Source organism: Opisthorchis viverrini (genome assembly GCF_000715545.1).
Source record: "Opisthorchis viverrini unplaced genomic scaffold opera_v5_194, whole genome shotgun sequence".
In the NCBI taxonomy this organism is placed as follows: domain Eukaryota; kingdom Metazoa; phylum Platyhelminthes; class Trematoda; order Opisthorchiida; family Opisthorchiidae; genus Opisthorchis; species Opisthorchis viverrini.
In genome coordinates this window covers 1,004,269-1,022,295 of record NW_008751850.1, presented here as the reverse complement: position 1 = coordinate 1,022,295, position 18,027 = coordinate 1,004,269, and the positions used below count along the sequence as shown (strand labels likewise).

At 46.9% G+C, this 18,027-nt stretch overlaps 1 protein-coding gene across 1 annotated transcript in view; it reads left to right on the top strand.

Moving 5' to 3' along the window:
- T265_07949 (hypothetical protein) overlaps positions 1 to 11,937 on the top strand; it is a gene marked incomplete at both ends in the record, with an annotated part of 15,856 nt that extends 3,919 nt beyond the window's left edge. The window contains 5 exons of the mRNA XM_009173614.1: positions 8,362 to 8,442; positions 8,487 to 8,674; positions 8,719 to 8,772; positions 10,698 to 11,318; positions 11,659 to 11,937. Of these exons, the coding sequence (XP_009171878.1) occupies positions 8,362 to 8,442; positions 8,487 to 8,674; positions 8,719 to 8,772; positions 10,698 to 11,318; positions 11,659 to 11,937 (1,223 nt within the window). The remainder of the gene's footprint in view (positions 1 to 8,361; positions 8,443 to 8,486; positions 8,675 to 8,718; positions 8,773 to 10,697; positions 11,319 to 11,658) is intronic.
- Between the last annotated feature and the right edge of the window lie 6,090 nt (positions 11,938 to 18,027).

The window sequence follows — 18,027 nt, the reverse complement described above, 5'->3', positions numbered from 1 at the left end:
TCAAGGATTTTGCACATAAATGTATTGTGCATCCAAGGCGCGGTGTGTATCAGTCTGTGGATGCAACAGCCAAGAATCCGAACGCGCATGCGATTGGCTAGAAGATCGAGCCGTTTGACGACGTTCCCACCTGGCAGATCGTTTCCATTAATGTAGGTTCTGCCTACTATTCTCCAGCGCTGATCTCCATTGGAGTTCCTCAAGGCTGCACTTTTGGACCACCGCTGTTTATGATATACGTCAACGACCTTCCCGATGTTCTTGCAAGTTCATATCTACTTTTTGTGAACGACTTGGAGTTCCAACGCCAATGCCCTGGAAATGAATGTAGACGCTGCAAAGCAGTGGTCGTTGGACTGGCACCTTCCTCTGAATGACGAAAAGTGCGTCTGTATGTTGTTTGGAGGAGACTCAGTGAATGCCTTTGTTATGCATGGCGAGAAAGGTCCAAAAAATATCATGAGGATAGATGCCAAAAAGGAATTGGGTATCTGGGTCTCCTCAAACTTGTCATTCTCACGGCATCATGAGAAATTGGCCCAAAAGGTATTCACCATTTTACGGATGCTTCGGCACACCTTCTCCCGTAATAATCCCATGGATTTCCAAATACTATATGGGACCTAGGTCAGACCGCTCTTTGAATACGCCAACCAAGACGTTACCCTCATTGAGCGTATCCAGCGAGCTGCTACGAAAATGTTTGCCGGCCTCAAGTCCGTGGACTACGAAGCGCGTCCCACGATGCTTAACCTCTTTCTCTTGGAGTATCTTCGTCTCCAAGGCAACCTACTTCCTATTTATGCCGTGTTTGAACAAAGCTTGGCAAACAGGTTTTTCCCCGTTGACCTAACAAGCACACGGTGGAGACATAGTAAAAAAAATTCTCAAGCTCCGAGAGTACACATTAGGCGAATTTATTTCCATTTCGGGTAGCAGCTGCGTGGAATAATTTTCCTTTGACGGTGTCCAAATTCAGCTGTAACACCCTTTCAGTGCCTAGCTGCCATGTCACCCGAAGGAAACACGAGGACTGAGATACTTTCACATTGCCCAAACCTAGACAGGGGAAGTCGAGAGCTAGAGGTGGGATTTGAACCACGGACCTTCCGGTCAGTAAACTCACGCTCTAACCGCTTGAGCCGTCTCGCCCGTCGATCCTGTGCATCAGTCCGTGAGAAGGTAAATCCGTGACGGTCAAGGTTATGGTTTACCAAAGATGGGCTCAACAGGCAGTCTTGGTTCATTATCCACCAAATGCCGCTTGCCACTTGCAAGAGGCGTCCGAATTCCCTGAATGATGTCGCTGCCCTAACGCAGCACTTGTTCATGTGTCCTTGACATGGTTTTGCGCGTTTTATATACTACACATTCTGTGCCTCTGTCTGAGACCGCTAGATTGGAGAAATGAGCTAAATCATCACCGTTTTAACATGGCTTATTCCTTCGCCGTCCTCTGTGGTCGACGCGGTCAGACTACTGAATTATCGGTTCGTATTTCTGGACAAGAATGCTTGTCCAGTTCTTGGTTAACCAATCCGCCAGCCGATGCGGTCAGACTATTGAATTATTGGCTCGTATCTCTGGACAAGAATTCTTGTACAGTTCTTCGTTAATCAACCCGACCCCGGATGCATGGGCGAAAGCCTCGATCCTATATATGAATCCATGAATCCGTGCACCCAAGCCAAGGACGAAGGGTGCCGTATTTCTTCTTGTCAGAATAGTGTGATGGCGTCTCACACGTTGCACTGCTCCATAAACTCGAGTTACTGCAGGCATGGTCATGTCCTATGAGATTCAAGGAGGAATTCTACGCTGGATTATGAGATTCCTATCAGACTGAACAACCCGAGTGAAAACCGGCTCAGCCTACTCTTCTGCCCTAGTCTCCTGTTGGTTGATCAGATGGTCGTCGGTCTGTTAACAGAGCGTGGCAATTGTCTCCTCCAGTCGAGAAGACATCGTCAATACGCATGCACCCACCCCAGTTACCAATAATTCGACGCATCAGCCCCGGTCTCCCCTGGAGTTCCTCAAGACTTCGTTTGAGGACCGCTCCTCTTATTGAAAATGGTTGCCGGCCTTAAATCCGTTGGTTATGAAACTTGTTTCGGCATGCTTGGCTTTTTTCCTCGAAAGTGTCGTCGTCTCCAAAAAGACGCATTGCTCACATTTGCCGTTTGAACAAGATTTGTCTAACAGGCTTTCCACCGCTGACTCAATTAATACTTGATAAGCTGTTGCTGCAACAACATGAGGGCGGTGGGTGAGCCGTAGGTCTAAACGTACACAGACTCATTAAGGCTAGCACTGTGCATGCTGACAGTACACCCCGTCACTCCCAACATGCGCTGGAATACACCGAGAGCATGAGACCTGTAGACATGCTAGATCTAGCTAGATCTGCCTGACGGTGTGGCATGCGCTTCACATCTGCAAAGTGGAGAGTGCTACTGCGAGGCTGTATAGGCTCTAACCCGAAACTCGTGCTTGTGGATGAGCCGCTTGATGTGGTAAACAAGAAGTGGCGGCTTTTCGGTGTCGGTGGCGCTCGTGCTGCTAGTTCCCCTTCAGATTGAGCGCTTGAAGGTGTGGGCACCTTAGAGTGCTTGTGATAGGCCAGTACCAAATTCCGCTCAAACCCACTTTTCAATTTGAGACTTTACGTATAACTAAACTAGGGGGCGAGATGGCGCAAGTGGTTAGAGCACGAATTTACTGACCGGAAGGTCCGCGGTTCGAACCCGACTTCCGCCACTCGACTTCTCCTGTCTAGGCTTGGGCAACCTGGCAGTATCCCAGCCCTCGTGCTTCCTTCGGGTGGCATGGCAGTTAGGCACCGAAAGGGTGCTACAGCTGAACGATTTTTTTGTGAATTTGAATGTGAACCTGGTGAAGACACGATAGCTTGCCTGTCAGCGGTTGAGTATACGGTGCTGCTGTACACTCCATATTCCAGAGATAAAGCTGCCACCTTGATGCGGTGCTTGGGTTTGAGTGGTGCAACGATCGCGAACGCTACATTGGCCGGAACTTCCTTTCAAAGGGTGCAACCATGCCAGGAAGGTCAAAGGGGAGCGGTCAGACCTTGAACAGCGAGACTCCGTAATACGAGTAATCGTGCTACAAGGCGGTCTGGAGGTAATGTCGTACTGTCCTCCGTGATGGGATTGTGAACGCAGCAATGTGCTTCCCTCAGACGATCAGCATGTCCGTATTAAAGAAAGGAGCGATGCTTTCTCCCAATCAAGGACGGGTTAGAAAAGGTCGACCCTAATAACAGTACACTCTGATCGCCGAGCCGTTGACCATGGCCGTCGGTGAATTATTCAGTTTGATCGAAGTTCTTAAAACCAAAGAGTCTGGCCCTGTTCAAAAGGCACCCGCTGTGTGCAACCGCATTAGGACTAATACAGTAATACCTTACTTCTTGCGTCCTCAGGTAATGTCAAACTCATCCGAGCCTGCAAAACTATTAGTCCTCTGTTCTCCTAAGGAATCCTACTACCCGCTGCCTCACGGGTCAGACTTTTGAGTCAGAAGTTAGCGGCAGAGTCCATGAAGAAAATCCTACATCCACCCACTGCTTCGTGGGTCAGAGCCTCAAGGTGCGGTACCTCAACCAAAACCAAGTCCTCGGCGTGGGCAACTGTGAAGTATCATGTGCCCGCACCATTCTTTGTCAACAGATGTCCCTCCCAAACCCGTTCCCACAACACAAGCAAGCGGTCCTGAGTCATTTGACTCAGTTGTCTGACCAATGTCATTTATGCCCATTAACAATAAACCAACTAGTACTTTTAAGTCAGTATGTTAGCTGGGTGATTTAGAAGCCTGATGGAATTTATTCTATCTGTTTGATAGCCTAGTACTTGAATGGGAAAGTTTCAAGTGAGAAGACTTAGGACACCGGATGAAGATCGGCTATATTGCATATGAACTAATGGAAAAAGAGCGCTGCAGCTCAGTTGGCTACAGCAGGGAGAAAACGACATCTCAGTGAAAAATTACAAAAGGTAGAATTATTTCCTAAATCCACGAGATCTTTTCTACACGGGAGCTTTTAACGTCCGTACTCTATGTCAAATTGCCAAATAGGTAATGTTCACGGAGACCTTATAATTTCTTAAAACTGATGTATTTTGTGTCTCCGAAACACGCATACAAGACCTAATTGTTGTTTTGCATTTCAGAACGTCAAGGTAGAACTCAGCTATTTCACATTTCTTCGTCCGTGTTCCGAGTGATTCGGAAGCGATGACTAGTGGAATATATGGTGTGGGAGTTTCACGTAGCCCCACAGCCGAACGCACTTTGCTTGAGTGGATCCCGGTGAACAGTCGTCTTTGCGCCGTTTGGTTATCTATCCCAGTCAAGGTCACTTCCTTGACATAAAAAACGATACCTGTTGGTATTGTAGGCATATTCACCAACGGATCGTGCGATACTTTCTATCGAGAGTTATTCGGGCTCATTCGTCGTGCAAAAAGCACTGACACTGTGATCTTTGAGGGTGGTATGAGTGCCCAGGTCGGTCTTCCCAGATCCTCGGAATCATGGGTGGTCAATTCCATATCGATGCTCGTCACAGTTAACCACTCCTCCAGTTGTATGGTGATCATGAACTGCTTCTGGCCGGTACAAATGTTCAACCTATACATTCTTACCGCATAACTTGACGTCCACAATGTGCAAATCGATCGTAGAGCCTGTTTGTTTACATGACCGGCAGCCACCGGTGAAGATCCACAATTCGAGACTTCCGCTTCTTCTGGGGCACCACTTGATTCCGATAATGCCATTGCGCATGCACGCCTCCGGCCCTCTCAAATCAACAAGAAGCAGCCAATCCACCATCATCGAAGTACGATAGCTTAGCAGTATCGATCTGAGCTAGCTCAACAACTATCTACAGTGGCGGCTGTACTGGCGTAAATGGAGCATGGCAAAACGTGAAAGCTATACTAGTGGCTTTCAGTACTATCTGTCCGACTTCTCCGATCACTGGATATCGTCAAGATCGCTAATCCTGATTGTTGCCAGGAAATCCGCACCTACAGACATGCTGTCGATGATAATGGTGATGGTAATGGCCTGCAGACAACAAGTACGACAGCGCACTCAAACCCTTCAAATGCCAATGAAGGACGAAGGGCTCTGGTGGACATCGAAAGATTGGTAGATGGAGAAGGCTTTTGCTACCAGAAGCAGTCGCGCCCTATATCAACTGGTACGATCGACCGGTGCTGGGGAAGCAACCGTCAGTAGATCGATAAGTAAGGATGGTTCACTAATTCACTCGCAAAAATGTCGACCGGAAAATTGGGCCGAGCACTTCGAAGGACAGTGCAGATGGCCTCCTACAACACAGTGTCTGGAGGCAGTGTGTACAGGAGAATGGAATTGAAACCTTAATCGCCCTTCGGAAGGAGAAATAAGGTACGAAACATCCGTACTGAAACTTGAGAAGGCGCCAGGACCGGACGATCGCTTACCCGCCTTGCTGACTCAGCAAGTGAGGCGACCCGGCTAATGACCCCGTACGATGGCTGTAGCATGGGTTTGTTTGCATGTGTGCAATTCACGGTTGTACATGGGCTAGGATACTGTCAGGGCGTCAAGGTTTAGCCGACACGAAGAGATTAGACCTTACAGTCGTGTGACGGTTAGCGCACCTGATCGACCAATTAAGCTATAGTGGGGGTGTCCCGTGACACAGCCTCTCTCGCACCAGGTTGGTCAATGGTTAGAGGTCTGACAAACACAGCCTCCTGTTCCTCCAGGTTGGGGGTTGGGACATATGGTGACCTGTTCCGTAGAAATTGTAATGCGTCTGCACTTCGCGCCAAACACCGCTGCTTTGCGGCTAGGCTTTTGAGCCAAAGGCTTTGGTTAAGGACCCTAATCGTCCTCCTATCTAAGTGTGGACGCCCTGGCAGTACCCCAGCTCACGTACAACCATGAACTGCACATATTCAAATAAACTCATGCTACATCGGCTGTCGCCTGGCGTCATCATCCAGGTCGCCTTACTCGCTGCATACAGCAGGGCGGGTAAGCAAAAACAGGCTACTGCTGACGCCTCTTTTTTTCACATACGTTTTCTTCCCGCTCTCTCCATCCTTTTATCAACTCCATCTTGCATCGGTTTTGCGTGCAAAATCTGCTCGTCACGTGGCGCCGTCGGTGAAGCGTCAGTGTTGAACACTGGTGTCATGCCGTCGATGGTGATGATGATGCCGACATCCTTAGGTAACTCGAAATCAATCTTCAAGCCTTGTCACCCAGTCTATTTAGCGTCCTTCAATATCTACTCTCTGAAGCAAGCAGGACATCAAGCTGCTCTTGCTCTTACACGACTCGCTTGGCCTTGATGTGTTGTGTGTCTCAGAAGTACGAATTCAAGATGCAAGCGCAGTGGCTCAGCTAGCCCTCAGTCTCCACTCGCTTCTGGCTACGCACCTCTGATGCAGGGCTGCTTCTGTGGAATGTGCAGGGATTGGTATCGTCCTAAGTCGCCGGGCGGAATTATCCTTGCTTGACTGGATACCTGTTGATAGTCACCTCTGTGTGGTTCTTCTTGCAACGTCTGTGAAGGAGTCTCACAAGCGGGAAGTTTATCACTGTCTGTTTCTTATGTCTGCTTACGCCCCAACTGACTTTGACTGTCGTCAAAGAAAGGTTTTACGATGCCGTGAATGCCCTGTTGCGGCGAGCTAAAAGCTCAAATATCATAGTGGTTGCCGGAGATATGAATGCACAAGTAAACCGGCTTAGTGCATATGAGATTCAATTAGGTGGCTGACATGGACTGGATTCGGTACGTACGGACAATGGTGGACGATTGCTTCAGTTGCGTGCTGACCGCAGGCTGTTTTCATGCAGTACTAACTTCCGAAATAGCCGACTTCGTCTAGCCACATGGTATTTTCCAAAGGCGTGCCGGCAACGGACTCAAATAAATCACATTGCCACCAGTTACCAATGGCGTGGGTCAGTAACTGATTGCCGGTCGTTTTAGAACACATTGGTGGGTTCTGACTGCACACTCGTGTGGAGTTGCTTCTCCCTTCGTTTCCCAGGGCCACTTAAGGAGCGGAGAAATCGTCTGACAACTGAAAGACGGGTAGATCCGTATTTTAGACAAACCTACTAGATTCGTCTGCTAAAGTCTCTTCTGAATAATATACGTCCAATTATAGCACTCTTTCCGTGCCAAATTGCCATGCCACCAGAAGGAAACACGAGGGCTGGGATACTACCAGGTTGCCCAAACCTAGGCAGGAGAAGTCGAGAGACAGTGCTTGGGTTCGAACCCGGGCCTTCTGGCCAGTAAATTCGCGCGCTAAACACCGAACAATCTCGCCCAATACTAAACCATCAGCATCGGGTCACGTTTGCTAATTTGAGACATCTATGGCATCAAAGTGGTATATCCCTCTATCTCAAGGGACGTGTGTATCAGGCTGCAGTGTGGACTGTTTTGTTTTATGACAGGCTTGGCTTGTTCGAGCAGCGAAACTCAAACATCTTCATGTGTTTGACAACCGTTGTCTCAGGACCATAGCTCGTGTGGGTTGGTGTCAGAGACTCCTTAACGAGGCAATTAGAAAGCGAGTTTCCGGTTGTGTAGTGGGTACTTCCATTGAAGAATGCGTCCAGCACCAGAAGCTGCGTTGGTTAGGCCATGTATTGCGTATACCGAACCATTGTTTGCCAAAATGTGTGCTGGTTCTCCCATTTAGAGTGGTGGAATCAAAGGGATGGCCAACCCTCGACCTGGAAGAGGGGTATGAAAGACGTTGCGAAACTTTTGGTTGCTGTCGGTGCGACTCACCTACCAGAATGGGGACTACGTGATCCCCACTGCTGCAAGATATGGCTGGCAGCCGATGTCAGTGGCGTTATTGTTGTCAGTTTTTATCCGGATTGCCTGAATAAGTGTTTGGAGGTGTTGGCACCTCGGAATGATTGTAGTAAGCTGGCGCTAAGTCCCTTCGCTGTCCACTTTTATTCTTTCCCTTATAATAAGGTTCTCAAATAAATCATGGTTGCACGACAGCGAAGCATCTTGTTGAACACTGATGTTTGATGGTGATGATGATGTCTAAACTACGAGACACCGCTGTCGGTTTCGCCAACTCTAGCACTCAGCCGGATGGGATGTCGTACCCTCCGCAGATCCAGGGCGAGAGAACTTGAGCAAGATTTCTTAGTGCATTTTTCAAAATCAATCCCTTACTTTGATTTCTGCTCCCTAGGTCTAGGCTCCAGGTTGCATTGAATCCATACAATCAGTTGTAAGGCGGCTGATTTTTATCATCCGTAACCCATTGTTTGTTCCTTTTTAGTTTCCAGTGACATTGAACCCTGTCCTCGCTTTGTGCACAATTACTATGGCTCTGGTTAATTATGACAACTCTGATAACGAGTTAAGTGGTAAGTCCTCTTGAGCTTTCGACTATCCTGAATGGTATAAGCAGATTCGGCAGAGGAGTCCACTGATGACATTGTTACTGAAACGGGTGTTGACAAAGTTGAGCCGGAATATAAAATGCGCATGCCGAAAAGCGCGGCAAGGACGGCAAATCCGGCCACAGTAGTCCCCGCTCTGGTCACTTCAAAGACGAAGACGGGGAAGGTGCTATTATCCGTACCGGCTTTGCAAGAGGTTAGTTAAGGTGACACGCCTTCTTTATCCACCGTTCTACTTAGCTTGATTCTTCCAGCGATGAAAGTGACAATGATCGGGGCGCAGTTACAAAACAGGTTAGTTTTGTTTTGCGTGCTGCTTCGCAAATGATCATGTGAAACCATTTTGAGTTTTAACACATACGTACTTCTCGCGGAGCTTTATTCTTCAATGACGGCTTGAGGAGGAATTATTTTTGAATGTTGTGAGCCAGTCTTATCCCTACTGTCCAGTTAGGCCTCAGGGCCGACTGTATTATTTATCAACTGGTCAGTCGTAGCTAAACCACTGTCCTCGGTGATCCTAAATAGGTTGCGACAGTAACGTAGAGAAGGTACATGATGTAAGTGAACGGGTTTCGGGAACGGGTCAGTTGGTATTGATCTGATCTTCATCGTCCACAAGATTCCAGCACACCGTTGTCCCTACTAGAAGTCAATTATTATGATTTCCTTAGGCATAAGTTCACCCTTCAACTCTTGGTTTTCGTAGAATGTGGGAGAGTAAATTGACATTTGCGTGACCGTACTCAAGGTGACGGGTCAGTTCGGACGGCGGTTTGTGCCTAAATTTCACAACCTCTATCATTTTGAGCTTGATACAATAGGCGTATCCTAACTTCCTTCTCCCCTTTGCCCTTGACGTTGATGGCAAAACCCCACTGAAGTCAGTCGAAGTTGAAAATGCCGGTGGTGGGATAGAACATCCAGGCTAGCGAAAGCTGTGTATGCGGTGTGTCCAGGGCACCGTTCTGTTGAGTGAAAGCGTTGAAACTATGCATATATCGCTTGGCGATCGAGACTTGTGTACTTGAGATGTTCTCAGGATCTACGTGTGGAGTGTTTTTTGGAGACGCATCCACGTGGCAGCAAACGCGCGGATAAAGCCTGTCATTTGGTTGACCTGGTCTTTAACTGAATGGGCGCGTCTGCATTGTCACTAAGTGAATACAAATTTGAGCTGATTATCGAAGATATACGGGGACTTCCATACTTGTTGCTTGTGTGTCATTAGTTATTTCTACGACAATGCCGAGTGAGCGCTAAAGGGTTCCACCGAAGTGTGTGTGTTGGGTTTGTTCACCTTAGCCATGCAAATGCACCTCTACCGGCATGTACTACACAACATCTGCCGTTTTTTGCGTACGCTACTCTAGCCTGGAATGGATGAACGGCTTACCGATGACGCAGTGAATTACCTGACTGAAAACTGCCAGAATATCATGGGGGTCTGTTGACAGTGCAGCAACGTTACATTGGGTCACACTGGCTGTCACTCAGTTTTCCTAGTTTCGACCATGCCAAGGAGACAAGCGAGTGGCAGCAAACCTCTGTACTGCTAGAAATCCTAATACTAGGGGGTTATTGAGCTAAAATCATTCTCTTCGTTGCGATAGGAATGTGATGATAGCAGGATCCCCCCGTCGGATGATCATCACTTCCGTATTTACAGAGTCAGCAGTGTTATCTTTATGGAGGAAAGAGGACAGTTTTTTTGTTTCGAGTTTGCTGTTGTGACTTTCCCTTTCCTCGAAAAACTAAATCTTCTTACTTGTTCTCTGCTGACTTAGTCATTGAAAGTGGATTAGAAAAAGTAGACAAAAACAGACGTTCATGAAGGGTGTTTGTGATCGCCTGGGGTGCGCATACACCTTCAAACACTCAGTTTGATTAGAAACAAAGTACATGAACACCAAATGGTTTGGTCTGTAGCCACAGCTCTCAGCGTCTTCAATCAATCGCGTTGCTAGCCATGAGGCTCCCTATACCGCGATACGGAGCATCCGAGCATTCAAGCCCCTTCTAACCGCGCCCTCACGTGGGTCCTGGATACTCTTGAAGCTTATAAAGATCAAATAGACAAGTGAACTGTTTATGAATTAAACCTTTTTCATTTAGACAGAACGTCTTCAGTAAGAGTCGTTCTGTTCTTTCATTATCATGCTCCTAACCGAATTACCTGCGGTTATTCTCCCCACGGACAGCGATCTAAAAAGGCTCAGCTTGGTAGTGCTGGTCAACGATCAGTCGGTTTATTGTCCCTACTCCCTCCTACACGAGCTCCTGTCACTCGAGATGGACCAAAACCGCTTATGATGGTACCCCATCAACTGGCAGTCAAACGGCCGGCTCCAGGTCATTTAGTCAAAAGGAATCAGCTCGGAGGGGCTGTTGGTCAGGCAGCCACTCAAAACGGTGTCTCAGAGGACAGTAGAGACTCAGACGTTGATGACAATGATGATGCTGATGAGACTGAGGATAGCACGTCTACCTCTTTCTTTTCATTCTTCCAACCCGCGCCGGAAAGTGAACAAGCAGTGGCGGAAGTGCGAGCAGCCACCGCCACGAGTATCATTCGAGCTATGGCTTCCAAAGCCGATGAGCCGACAGGTTCGGATGATACGAGGCAGCCTGGATTTGAAGAGCAGATGATCATTTCGTCCACCAGCAAACAAACGCCCTCCAAACCTATTGTACAAACTCCCACATCCTCCCTATGTCGTATTGATCCCGCTGTACTGAGTGAACTCGACGTGCCGAAGAAGGAAGTTCCACCGGATGGAGACGAGGCGATAGGTGACGTGCAGTGTTGGACAGAGCATACCTTTGTTCCTGGCCCCGAGGTAAGTCGATGCGTGTTTGGCTATTGAACTGCTAGAATCCTTCCGGAGGACTATCGGAACTGTTAGCGTTGATACCCTGTGATGTTCGAGGGTGCCACTTATTTCTTTCAAGTTTTTCATCCATGTACAGTGTATACGTGACGTTGATTGAGAGTGACACATTAATTACGATGGTTCACACTTTTGCGTGTTCCACCCCGGACTGCTCAATCACTGATTAAACCTGTTGTCATGTCTTATCAAATAACCTCACTAGCATTTAAGCTTCAGTGGTAGTCTTCCGTCCCAGCGATTCATTTTACTGTTTTCCCTTATTACTGTGCTCACTGTTTCCTCACAGCGCAAGCGTGCCCGATTGAATCAGCCTGGTACCCGGTCCATACCCGTGCACGATCTACTGGCCACTTCCAATCAATCCATTCGGGAAGTCAATCAAGCCGATTTGACAGTTGGAGCCGATTTGGAGCTCATGAAATCTGTCACCGCGGATGAATCTCAGTATCGGTCACATCGAGCTAGTGAAGATGACGACCCGGGGAAGCTGGCGCATCGCAAACATCAAATCACCTGGTTGGCCTATCAGGCAAGTTTTTTCTCTTCATCCTGTTTTGCTAGTTAGACAAACGTCACGTCCTATGCGCCACTGACCACGCACCCTTTATCCATTCCAACCTTCAAATGGACTCTCCTGTCCCTTCCGTAGCACGCTAATAGACGAATACGTCCACTATTAAGGTCCGGCCAAATTCCAAGCTAACGGCTTGCTTGTTACTCAGTTCACCATGAGATTCGATGACCAACCAAATTAACAGCCAATAAAACTCCTCGCCTAACCAAACTTTCTCAACGGATCCTCAGACCGGCAGTAAGAGCCTGCTAGCTAAGGGTCACGTCGCCCACTCAGATACACCTACTCGATGGTCTTTTGGAAGGAATCTGCCGAAACAGCGGGAATTCCGGTACAATCAGTGCGCATTCAAAGCTGCTCTTTTACGTGATGCACCATGATAGCAGTGGTCCATTCATTGAAACTAAAGAAGGCTCGATTGAACTTGGTGAAGTATTTGTTAGGTAAATTACGCTTTGGAATAGCTACGCTTGACCTAACAGGATCATGGGCGTCTTTAACAATCTTCAAACCTGTTCAGAATTTTTCAAACAAACGGATACATCATCCACAGCCTAGACGAATTCAGCTTACTTGGACTTCGTTGATTCCTACACGTCTGAATAAGAAGGCGCGACCTCGCCATTTTACTTGGGTTTCCGCTCCGTATAACGTCATTCGGAAGATATTTTATTGGTACGACTTTGGGTGTCGCCTCAAGTATCCTGCAGAAAGCATGTGGAGGTGAGTAATGAACGTAGGACCCTGTCGCTTTAGAGAGGAGAGAACTGACAAGTATTGGTTCGAACAAACGGTGCCGACGTGGATGCTGTTCACTCATAACATAACACGCCACTCGAGGGCAGCTGAAAACTCTTCGACAGTCCACTAATGGTTCCGCTTCTATCCGGTCCTGTGGGATGCACCAGAGACGCTCAAACTTCTATGGGAAAAGTCAGGTTGCTGCATTCACTCAAAGAATACAAGCGAAAGTTGGCGGAGTTCGGTCCTGTGGAATGCACCAGAGACCAAGGGAATGTTGTCAGGCCAACTTGAGCGAGAAGCTGAGGTACGCCGCCGCGCTTCATGGCGCCACGAGCAGAACAGACGTCCAGTTTCACTGGACGTAAAAGACAGTAAGCAACCTCTTTCGCATGCAATACAAAGCCTGAATGACTTGCCGCACCCCCCAATAAGGGGGGGGGGGGAGATGACTCAGTCGAATTCACTGGCTGGAAAGTCCGTGGTTCGAACCCGACCCCTGCCTCTCGACTCCCCCTGTCTAGGCTTGGGCAACCTGGCAGTATCCCAGCCCCCGGGTGGCATAGCAGCTAGGCACCGAAAGGGTGTTACAGCTCCAATAAGGGCGAAAGATCTCTTGTGTAGCCGCTCATATTCTCTTTAATTAGCATGGAACCATGTGTATTCACTCCTACATGTTTCTATCATTGCTCTGCTTTATATTTTAGGCACAAGAAAATGAAATGGAGTTGGAGAAACGTTGGGCAGAGGCTCGTCGAAACAAAGCCAGTAGTCGGTCTAAATACGGATTTTGATGGCACCTCTCACCTTGCACATATTGGCCTTTCGCCCATCGGCGGGCACATTGTACAGTGATTTCTTCTGCAGCGTATGGCTGTAATTGCTTTTGTAATCATAAACTTGTTACCTCTATTGTTCGTTGGTCATACTACTACAGGTAAAAGCGTTCGGGACAAATGTTTCTATCTGGTTCTAGACCAAGTGCTGCTCTGAGTCTAGGACGCGATTTGCGCGCGTAAGAGCTCTATATCCAAAGCGTGACTAGGGGCATTTTTTCCTGATTACTGAACGAAGTTTTTCGTGGTATGGTAATCCGGGAGCACGCCTACAGTCTTGGAATGGTGCCTACTGCTCACTCCCAGAAATTGTGCTAGGTGTCAGTTTTACCGAGCAGGTTTCATCCCGCAATATGTAGGTAATTAGCGATTATTAGCGCGATCTTCGGTGAGGCAGATGGGAACATTTGCGACCACTTGTTAATGAGCTTGCCAGTTCTTCCGGTTTCCCAGACTCCAACTTAGGAGGTTCAAATGTCGAACAGTCGTCACCTGACACAATCGTTCGCAAAGTACTGTTACAGTTGTGTTTTCACTTGCACAGAACCGATGGAGTACCGAATGTGATCGATTACCATCATTGAGGAGCAGTAGATTTGAGCGACCAGTAATGTTCCGATGTCATGAACTCAATATTTTCGATCGTGAGTGAAACGCACCGACAGGATTAGCGAATATACACTCTCATTTGCAAACTAATTTGGTTTTATCAAGAGACTCACCTGGAACCCAGCTGAATCTCCTACCTGATGAGCCCCAAAAAGGGCGAAACCGGTCGTGGGCTGTCGACGGATTTTCAGCAACCTTATGAGTAGTACATTGCAAAGATATACATGTATCGCGATATCTCGAATATCGTAGCGACTGAAACATGAGGCAGCCTGGTGCAGCACATTCAGTTGACTGAGAACATCACAAACGAGAGACTCAGCTGGGTTCCAGGTGAGTCTCTCGAAAAACCAGATTAGCTTCACTGACGGGATGTTTTTTTCGTATAAACAAAACAGCAGTTCGGTTGTGGAGATTGGACTATTAAACACAGGTCATTGCCCCCGGAGCTGGAGAAGAGGGAAAACGTTTCAGTCTACCGAGACACCGGAGTGGGCTGTAGGTTTTTTGCCACCTAAGAGACCCCGGTGAAAATCACTTATGATTAATCCGGTCAACCTTTTGAGTATGTTTGCATGAAGCCCGGCAGTTAATCCAATAGGCAATTGCTAAGGGCCGTAATCAACTGCGATAATGAATCACTCGACTTTGGGTTTGGGCATAAAACATTTCCAACTAGCATTTTGAGGTCTTCCAGATCTGAAATCCATAAACGTGAGGAAGGATTCGAGAAATACATTCATTTGCAAATTAATTTGGTTTTCACGAGAGACTCAATTGAAGCTCTAGTTTATGATGTCCTCCAGCTGACTGTGATGCACACAGGCCGCCTCATGATTCAGTTGGCACGATATTCGAGATATTGCAGTATATTTTCATAAGGGAAACCGGTCGTAGACCGTCGAAGAGTTTCCAGCAACCTTCTGAATAGTTTCCTTTATGTGAGAAAGGATTTTTTGCTGACCGTAATACACTCTTAGCGCGCAGGACGAAAGGCCACATGTGGGTTTATCAGTTACTGGATGTGAGAAAACAGTACCACGCGCGGAGTGGAGGCAGACTGCTCTGAATCCGCCACGTGCGAAAATGGTACAAACAAGTGAGTTCATTGATGACCGGCGGTTCAGCCTTCTTATTTGATCTTCATCTATTCAACTTCCACTATGAACTCCGTCTTCAGGAGTGCTCTTAAGCTGAAATCCAGTCCGCCTCAAGAATCGCATCGTGCTTTCTTACTTGATTGCCTAAATTCAAATAGAATGTCCATCCCACAGACATGAAACCCTTGTTGACTTGTGAACGGTTACTCTCAAGGGAGTTCCACAGCGGGTGTCCTATGCCAGGTCTTTATAAGGCTTATACTGACGGACTGTTCCCAGAGGTCCGACAACTGTCCCTCAGAGAGCAAATTTATCTCCAGAGACAGCTTTTGAGACCTCGTGATCCAGAGCAAATGAGTCAGGTGATGATGTCGAACGACGCAAGTTTGTAAACCTGAAGTCCAGAGTCTTGAGCTTATATTTACATTGCGAGGTGGAGTATTCTCTCTTTCGCACGGAATACAAGTATGTGGCCTCCCAAGTCAGATGCTATTTCTGATTCACCTCTCTGTACACCTCAAGTCCGCTTAGGGCACGGTTCGTGGATGGGTGAGTAAAGTTTGTGTGGCAAGTTATTGCCTGTGAGATCTTAAAACCATGAACCTATGAAGGGAGCTGATTCTCGAGTACCAACTATTTTACAGGTGGCCTTTTGATGATCCTGCTGGTGTTGATGTAAGTTGTTTGTACAGAGAGGAAGTTGGTTGTGAATAGAGATTCCGGTTACGTTGCCTTAACACATGAGATCAAAGCAGGCGACTTTACCGGACGCTTTTTGAGGCCATCGAGTGACTCAAGTAGCTTGCACTGAAACTGATGTTCGAAACTAGAAGTACTTCGCACAAGTTGCAACATAGTAGTACCAAGAAAGAAATTCTGTCGAAGACTGCTGAATGCTGTGTTGAATTTGGTATGGTGGAATAGATTGTCAAGATTGAAACAAGAAAGTTGAGTAGCCCATATCCGTTTGCACGTTTCCAACGGCCGTCTGTCTGTGTGATTTCCGTGTACTTAGCTTAAGGTTATCTGGAAATATAGTTTCCTCCCAAGAACCATTCGAGAAGGCAAAAGCTAGCATATTCTGTTCAAGACACCTATCTAATTACTTTGTCACTCCATGCAGTGCGCAAGAATCTCAACAAAAGATCTTGGTCAACGTCCCGCTTGTTGTTCTCGCAATTCAGGTGTCCAACAATTTATTTGCAGTTCGACGGTTTTTCTGGTGATGTTGCACACTATGGAGGGGATCTGAACAGTTAGACCTACATCTCACCTCAAACATATTTCTACTCGTCTGATTTGTATCTATGCGAAAAGGTAGCCAGAATTTATCCATAGGATCACCGGACGGAAAACAATGTGTCTGATCGGGTTAGCTACAACGGTTTTCAATCATACCAAGATCAATGCATTTCGATTTCACCCTAAGACTAAGTGACTGTTCCCAGTATCCTACCCATATGATTATGGAAAGACGCTGCTGAGGCATTCTAAGCAATCAGGCTAGCTGGTTTTAGAATATGTACCCCCTTTTTCAGGCTGAAGCCTGATTTAAGTTTATTCTGAATCGTTGTCGGAAAATCCATTTTATTCTTTTGCATTCTCAGTGCCTGTTGTCCGGTGTGAAGCTGCGAAAAAGTTGGCTACTAACTCCTACAAAAGTAGTAAGATGAAAATCGAGCAGCATTAAGGCCTTCAAATGGCCGCGAATTATGTGGTAGGAAAATATGCAACGAAATGGCAGTGGATTGCGGAAAGATTAGTAAGTCAGGTTCGGAAGCCACATTGGAAGCAACGTGATTCGTCACTACAGTGCGACACTGGTGTTTAGCTGTAGTTTAGTTATACGGAATCGAATTTCGCGACATGCATGACCTCGTCTATCGGCCTTAAGTGGAACCTACCAGTTGTACTATCTGTTCACAGTCTTCGGTTGCAGTAAAATACCACTGTTGATATATAAATACAGTTTGGTACGCTCATAGATCAAAGAGTTCATCGTTTACCCCGGTACCACGGCCTTACTCTTAGCTTTATTCTGATTAAAAATTATTTTGTCTTTTGGATTCCAAAGTGTCTTACAGTTATTCCTGAAAGCCAGAAAATTTTTCCAATCGAGCTTTCGCCGTACAAGTGACGTCAGTCGATAAGAACAGCCAAGAATTGCCGGCAGAGTGTGTCTGGAAAATCTCCGGGAAGATTCAAACACTTGATTTTGGTCAGTAGAATGAACAGTTCCGCCACGAGCGGACGACATGCATTGTGATCAACTCGTCCTCAACTCAGCGCTTAACCGCGTAATCCGTTTCATGTGTTCACCTGTTACCTGGCAGCTACTCCTAATGTGACTTATTTTTGTGTTTAATCGACAATTAGTTTGTTCATAGAATTCAGCTCAACTCACCCTTTAGTAACCAAACAAAAATGCCGAGTAGTCCATTTAAATTCAAACTTCTGACGTCATTATCTGACTCATAGAGATAGTAGGCAGTTGACCGTTCTTTTTTGAGTTGTATTACACAGGTATTCTGCACCATTCTGAATCAAATGAATGGTATACGGTAGGTTGCTACTTTCTGAGCAATGTGTATACCGGCAACCTCATCCTAGCTTTACGGTCCTTTTGGTCTCCTTTAGAACCTTAAAGTGATGTTCAGTAAATCGACACCAAACAACCCTAAAATCCGAAAAGTATCTTTTGATAGAAGGCCGAAACACGAATCTGTCTTTGAATTACACGTAGCAACGTAACAAATCGCCAAAAAAGCAGACACCGTTACGTCTTGGTGAAGTAT